This window comes from Uranotaenia lowii, chromosome 2 (assembly GCF_029784155.1).
Source record: "Uranotaenia lowii strain MFRU-FL chromosome 2, ASM2978415v1, whole genome shotgun sequence".
In the NCBI taxonomy this organism is placed as follows: Eukaryota; Metazoa; Arthropoda; class Insecta; order Diptera; family Culicidae; genus Uranotaenia; species Uranotaenia lowii.
Genome location: NC_073692.1, coordinates 179,448,112 through 179,455,850, shown reverse-complemented (window position 1 = coordinate 179,455,850; position 7,739 = coordinate 179,448,112). Strand labels below are relative to the sequence as shown.

The window sequence follows — 7,739 nt, the reverse complement described above, 5'->3', positions numbered from 1 at the left end:
GGATTTGTCGACTAACAAGGGACTATCAAATAGTGTTTGACGTTTTTATGCAAATGTATTTCGCATTTCAAAAGGACAGTTTCAACACAACAGGAAGTTATACCTCAACATGCTGACGAAAGTTGAATGCTGCAACATGGACGACAAAACATATGTGAAGGCCAACTTCAAAGCATGTTCACACTCAGAAGATGTCGAAATTTACGAATAAATTCCTGGTTTGGCAAGCCAACTGCACTTGTGGGGAGCGGGGTGCAGCTTTCGTGACCCAGGCCACGGGCAGGTGTACATGAAAGAGTGCCTCCAGAAGCGGCTGCTTCCTCTCCCGAAGGCCCACAACGTCCAAACAATCTTTTGGCCGGAATTGGCCTCATGCCACTCCAAGGACGTGCTGAAATGGTATGCGAACAATAAGGTCAATTTCGTGCCGAAATTGTTCAAACCTCCCGATACTCCAGAGCTCCGTGCCATTGAAAAGTACTGGGCGATTATGAAGCAGCACCTTCTTTAACGACCTACGGTAGTGAAGACAGTCGAGGAATTGAAGAAAGTATGGGTTTACATGCAAAAAACGATTGATTCACAGGTTGTGCGGAATGGTAAAATTGAGTTTAATAGTTATTTTTCACTACCTGAAAATTTGATGGTAATCGGATGAAAACTCGAATTTTGCGAATCAATTCTTTTAACATCCAAACCGTGGGTTGCAATTCTATAGTTTTCATACAATCTTTTTCACAAATGCCATGCGTTTGTAGTAATCAAAACTTTTTTTGCTCGGAGATGAATTTAATTTGTGTATAATTTAGAAAGGCCAATAAAAATATAATTTTTTTAATATCGAGTTTTCAATTTTCTTGCTTCTTCTGAATAATTCATTTGTTAACTATTTGTCGATAGCCCTGTAAATTGATTGAGCTTTTAAACCGATGCCTGCTATCATTCATTGACAGTATTCCAGCTCTGGACTTCTCCGGAAGAAAATAGGTTAAAAATAGTGGTTGAAGTCAGGATTACAAAAAAGCCTATCCAGAACACCAGCCGCCATTCTTCGATAGTTTGCTGAAATGGTTAGAACACGAAATTATTGAAATAATTTTACACTGAGTATGTTCTAAAGCGTCCAGTGTATAAAAAACATATTTGTTTGTCTTTTTCTAATTTTAAATCTACTTACATTTGGAGTTAGCAGTCCAACCATGTATGGGACGATTATACCTAGAAACGAAAAAAAAAAGTATAAAAATAACAGGAAACTGAAAGTTTCAAAACTAATTACCGCAAAACCCTCCAAAGCCATTGACAAAAGCCATAATCAATCCTGCAAAGTTTGGACTCAGATCGTTCGCGTTGACTTTTACACTGGGATAATATCCGGACATGGAAACAATAGCCAGTGTAAAACACGCCACTATCAACCACTTCCGGCAGCCCGAGTAGGCCGCAGCCAGTATGAAAGTGGAGCTTAATGTGGAAGCGCAGGTGCACCAAAATTTGCGAGTGTTGGTCCTAGACAGGCAACCGGATTTGATCTGTTTGTCCGCAATCCATCCGGTGACACTCGTGTTCATCCACATCAGAAAGAAGGGCATGTAGGAAATTATTCCATTCTCACGAACGTCCAGCCCCAGAGTGCTTTTCATGAATTTTGGAAGGTCAATCGTTGTCAGGTAGAAATTAAAATCGAGGGAAACCTGCAATTTGACAAATTGGAACAGTAGTAATATTTTTCAATGCTGTTTTTACCTGTCCAAAAACAACAGCCCAGAATGGTGCACTCGATGCAATCTTTCTCCACGGAATAGAACCAGGTTTAAGAGCTTTACCAGAACCGCCCAGTTCTTCGATGAGTTGCGATCTTTCTCCTTCGTCCATATAGGGATGGTTGTGAGGACTATCAAATACGAAGATCCACCACGTTAAGAACATTATCATGGCGCAGGTTCCCCAAACATAGAACACGATTCTCCAGCTGTTGAAATAATGAATCAGCATTCCGGATCCAATGCCTCCAACCAGTGATCCAATCTGTGATCCGCTGTAAACAAACGCCCCGAGCATACTTCTCTGCGCCGGAGGAACCCAATGGGATATCAGAGCACTCAATACCGGAAACGTGACTCCCTGGAAGAAGCCTTCACACGCCCGAAGACAAACCAACAGCCTCATTCCACCCTTATCAATGGCCATCGGAGTCAGCAGAGTCAAGACACCGGAACCGAAAACACTCCACATCAACAGAAGCCTCGGGAATCGATCGGCAATCGCCGAGGCCGAGAAATTCGATACCATGTAGCCCCAGTAGAAGGAGGAAAGAATCACTCCTTGATCTTTTTCGCTCCAGTTATAGATAGGGTCGGCTGGTTCTTCGGTTCGCTTTTGAAGTGAGAAACATGGTCTCTTTATCATTCTGCTTTCGCCTTCGCCGGGTTCAGCCGTTGTCGTTGGGGGAAAAGTCATTTCGGTAATAGCCAAATGAAGACATATACGCATCGTGTACTGTATCAGGAGGCACATACAAGCCAGCAGGCACGTCCGATATCGGGTGGGGAAACAGCTACATACTATTAGTAATTACGGGAAAGGATAAATAAATAATTTTCAATAGTATTTCATTATAAACTTACTTGAATGACAAAACACATGCAAAACCATGTTTTGGAAAATTTAAGCTTTTATTGACAGTTGGAAAAAAAAATGAATCTGACAAGGGCCTACTGATTTGCGATTTTCTGACTTTTTCTTATTTGAGAACTTTTACATTTAAATAAAAATAAATGCTTCTTAATTTCGAAAAAACGTGGATAAGGATATATTTTTTTTCAAATTGTTTAGATTATAACCACAAAACATGTTTAAAAATTGGTGTACAAACCGTACTTTTCAATTAAAAACCGTCGAAATTGTTTAAGTCACACCACATAAGTTTTGAAAAAGTATTGGAAAGTTGACGTAATTTGGCACATTTTTGCATCTTTTGATTAACAAAATACGAAACACAGAATATTGGACGAATTTTAAAAAGTAGCTGTTTTTCGAAGTTTTTTTCGATTTGCAATTTCTAAGATTTTCTAGCACTTAAATTCAACTTATCACTGGATTTTGAGTATATTCACGCAAGATTTCCGCAATAGATTTATACTGATCAGAAAGGCAATTCCATACCGATTCTAGTGGTGTAATTACATTAGAGCTGCAATACTTTACACAAATATGAAATGTTTAAAGTAGATCCAGAAAATGAACTTCGGAACATGGACACAATTTCTACCTACTCTTAATTTTTCGTCAACATCAACAAAATTTGTCAAAAAGAATGCCTGTGGCTTGATTTTTTAAACTATTTTCTCAATATTTCTGAGCAATAAATTATTATAAAATATTCAAAATATTACATTCCGCATTAAAATGAAAATACATTCTTTCAAAAAAACTGATTAGAGAAGAGCCTAAGAAATTATGAAGCGTATCTAGCACAAAAACATAGAGGTAGGAGGATATGTAGGGAAATATTTAAGCGTCCTAAACTCATGTTATAGCTGTTTGGTAAGACCACCACATCATCTATCCATAGAAGTCCGGTCTGGAATCGATCGCCCACTCGTTTCGTCGTCTGTTTAAGGATAGGATAAGGATTAAGGATATATAAAGCGCGTTCTTCCTTTTCCGATAATTGTTTTGGTACAGTTTCTTTGACCTGTTCGAGTGTGAGAAAACGCTTGATTAACTCGTTGAGATTCTCATCCGCCGTACACCCGCAGATGTGGAAGCTATTTGACGATGTCAGTTTTCCCGGATGTCTCCCATAGACGCACCATCCAAGCCTCGTTTTCGAAGCTACGAGTCCTAACCATCTCCTTCTTCTATTTTCAGCAGTACTGCGAGTCGTAGATTGTCGATGCCAATAAGTATTGTAGGTTTTGCTTGACTGTAGCTTTTGAGAGGGATACCACGAAGATGTCTGAATTGTTTAGCAGCATTTTCTGCATTGAAACATTGTGTAGGAAGGTTGAGGCAGTTTACTGTTCTTGCGATCTTTAAAACAGAAAACTTGTTTTGTCCAACTCCGGCCAGTGAGATGTCGATTTTATAGGAATCGTTTTCCGTGCGCGTTGTATTCCCGGTCCAACGAAGGCAAAGGGGCTCGGCAATTCCCTGCAAGCCTAACTGTTGTGCTAAGCTACCTTCAATCAACGTTAAGTCGGATCCTTCGTCGAGGAACGCGTATGTTTCCACTGCAGTTGAAGCTCCATATACTGGTACTGGAAGTATTCGAAAGAGTGTTGGCGAATCCGGTGATTCGGTGTGTGTGATGTTCCGCAACATGGATCATTTGCGCTTTGGGATCCTTAGAAATATGAAGAAGCGGGTGGTGTCGATAATAACATCCCACAACATCACATCTTATTCCGCTCCGACACGCGCGCCTACCGTGGCTGTTGAGGCATGTGAAACACACATGTAACGCTCTTACAGTGTTTCAGCGTGACAATCCTTTAAATTTATAGCATTCACGGAGTCGGTGGCCAGATTTTCCACAGCAACCACATTCCGGCTTAAAGCCGTCTGCACTTTCTTCGATATGTTGTTCTGGCGAGAATTCGGTTGACTCAGCGTGGGAGTTGATATATCCTTTCGCATTAGGTTTCTGTTTATCCTTTTTGATGACATTCAATTTGCTGTTGAAGCTTATTACGCCTAGGGCATCTTTCGCCACCACCGTCATGTAATCACCAAATGTTCGAAGATCTACTCCATGAAGATTGCGCCTATAGGCTGCCCATAACATTTTCTGCTCGGACGGAAGCTTTTCCACGAGCTCTTGCAGAAGTTGAGGATTTGATAGATGAGCGTTTTCTTTTGCGACTTCTATGTGGTCGCATAGTGCTTGGATAGCATCACCATAATCGACCAGTGCCTCTAATCTGTCCGACCTTATCACCGCGATGGCTCGAACCTTCTGTAGAAGAGAGTTAATTAAAAAATCTGCTCTTCCGTACCGTAAGCGTAATGTTTCTATTACTTGTGGTACAGCTGCGGAGTGCACCAGACGACTACGTACGGTCTGGAGTGCGTGTCCTTTTAGACAGTGTTGAAGTCGTAGCATATTTTCACCGTTGGAGTAACCACAAGTTGCAGTCGTGTAATCATAATTCGCTATGAACATCGGCCAATCGGCGGGATCTCCGGAAAAACTGGGAAGTTCACGCGGAAACGATTGCCTAGCTGCCATCTGCTGAGGTGTAGGAAAAACTACATCGAATAACTCACATTGGGGGGCATTTTCAACGCCATTTGATGGCATTGGTTGCGATTCTATATGAGAGACCGGTTGAGAAATAGGCTGATCAGTTAGCAGATTTTGAGACGTATAATTAGGCAGTGATTCGAATCGTGTACGTCGAGCCGATCTAAATTGGGGAAAGGTCGTTTCTGTTTGATAGTTGGGTTATGGAATTTGTAACGATTGTTTGGGGTTAGAATTCATAATATCGATAGGATGAGGTGGCAGTTGGATTGCCTGTTCCCCTAATTGCGATACCTGGGACGGGTTATTACTCAATTGGTTTGTATTTTGATTTACATGAGCGATTTGATTTGTATGATTGAACCTATGCACAGGTGGGCGCGCGGATTCAAGGCGCTGCTGCCCATATTTGGTAGTTCTATTGATTGTGGAGCATTTAAACGAGGCATATCTATCTGTATGATCAGAGGCATGGCACTCACCTGTGGGCATCACACTTTCCTGTTGTTGGAGGTACTCCCCTACTGGCTTTGAATTTGTCATCGGGTGACCAATGACTGTTGCTCCTGTAGCGACTGATTTCGGGATAGCTCCAGTTCTAATTCCCAAAACTTCATTAGATTTTTCCTGTGCAGCCATGGATTTGTTCCTTCCAGTTGATTTAGGCGGTTCACCAGCTGATAATGTAGCAAGGAACTCCTAACACAGTTGAAGTTGTCTCTGTAAATTTTCCAACTGCTCGGTCGTAGGGTTACCAGATTCACACTGGGCGAACTGTCGTCTAAGCTAAGGAATATCGGATGACAGTTGATTCACTGGTGGCATAAAAGACATTGTCGGTACCGGAGTAAATGCTTGTTCGTCGATGCTGTCGACCCACTGTTGCGTACGTTGATCAATTCCGCCAGAGCTAATCCCGCTGCGATTACTACGAGATTCCTCGGAGTTGATGAACGTTTCTTGTTCGTTGAGGTGTTTCTGTCGAAGCTCAAGATCGGCCCGTTGTCGTTCAAGTTCTTGGCGTTCACGAAGCCGCTGGAGAGCGGAACCCGTTTGAGACAAAGGCTTTTGACTACTTTCTTTGGCAACACATTTTTTACATTTCCACGTCCTGCTTTCTACGGTCGCATCCACTTCAGCACATTTGAAGTGCCACCAAGAGGGACAGAAGTCACATTGGACCATGTTGTCGAATGAATCATTACGGTCACATTCTTGACAATTTTTCGCTCCAGCATTAGTGGTTGTCGGCCCGTCAACGATCGGTGTAGAAGAATTCGCTCGGGACATCCTTGTACAGGGTATCCAAGTCGAATTTTTTGAAGATTGTAGAGGTTAATAATAAGACCAGCACTCGATTTCTGACAGCAGTTCTTTAATCAGCTTCAAAAAATTCGGTGTGGACTAGGCACTGATTAGCCTCCTGAGAATCGACTGGATGATTACTAAGGATCTTGTGCGAATATTATTTAGTTTAAGGTTAGGTGAAATAATAAATTGGCGGAAGAGCAGAATGATGATCCTTAAGCCTGTACTATAACTAAATAATCAATGATTGAGAACTTTGATAGAAATCTAAACTTATTCGGGCAATTTGATCCAGAGCTTATCGCGTGAATTAACGGAAGTGGCTTTACGATGACAGCAAACTGACGTTTTCCTCTGCGATGTCATGATCACCCTTCGTACGTATCAATTCCGAGTTGTCCGTGTTGCCAGAAGCGCCAACAGTTAGGAAAAAGAGTTAGTTTATCAAGGAAGAAATTTGGAAGGTATTGATTTGTTTTCAATATTTTACTCGATCCATTTTTATTGGACGTTTATCAAATGCCTCATAGAAATAGAAGTTTCCTTAGGAAATGCCTAGAAGCATAGAAGGTGTTGGAAAATCATGATCGCACTATGATCGCACCAGTCCTAAATTATTACACCTCTCATAACTTTTTTTGGTTGTTTTTGCTGCCAGAAATAGCATTATTTTGGAAGAGATCCATCCAGTCCTGAACTAGCGCAACGAGTTTGTATTTTGTATGGACATTTTTATGGGGGAACAAAATTTTTCATTTTTAAATCGACAGAGATGTGCTATAAGTTAAAAAAAACCCAATCTTTAGATGAAAAATATTCCTTGATTCTTGCGTACAATTCATGTGAACAAAACACAAACCTAGCTTGTACCCCAGAAAAGATAATTGATGTTTTGTTTACAATTTTTTTTTTTCAAAATTAATTTTTAAATTTTTGCGTTTTTGATTGCTTATTTGAAAGCTGAGTAACCGTTGGATGAGAATGAGAAATCTCAAAAACTGCTTTGCATAGCCGGGAATTTATTGATTCATATTTATAACCTTTGCAATAACATTGATTCAAATGATCAAAAGCTCTAGCTAGCCAAGTCGGCCATTTTTTCAATACTTTTCAATGGATTCAGATTTTTTATTTTGAAATGGTTATCATGTTTTTCATGAAATGCTTAGCTGCTTGTCAAGTT

At 40.7% G+C, this 7,739-nt stretch overlaps 1 protein-coding gene across 1 annotated transcript; it reads right to left on the bottom strand.

Moving 5' to 3' along the window:
- Window positions 1-805: 805 nt before the first annotated feature.
- LOC129748126 (sialin-like) lies at window positions 806-2,747 on the bottom strand. The gene is made up of 5 exons (XM_055742621.1): window positions 2,628-2,747; window positions 1,747-2,564; window positions 1,280-1,694; window positions 1,178-1,218; window positions 806-1,062 (listed from the first exon to the last, which is right to left on the bottom strand). Exons 1-5 carry the CDS (start codon window positions 2,653-2,655, stop codon window positions 940-942), a joined length of 1,425 nt encoding a protein of 474 aa, XP_055598596.1. The 5' UTR covers window positions 2,656-2,747; the 3' UTR covers window positions 806-939.
- Between the last annotated feature and the right edge of the window lie 4,992 nt (window positions 2,748-7,739).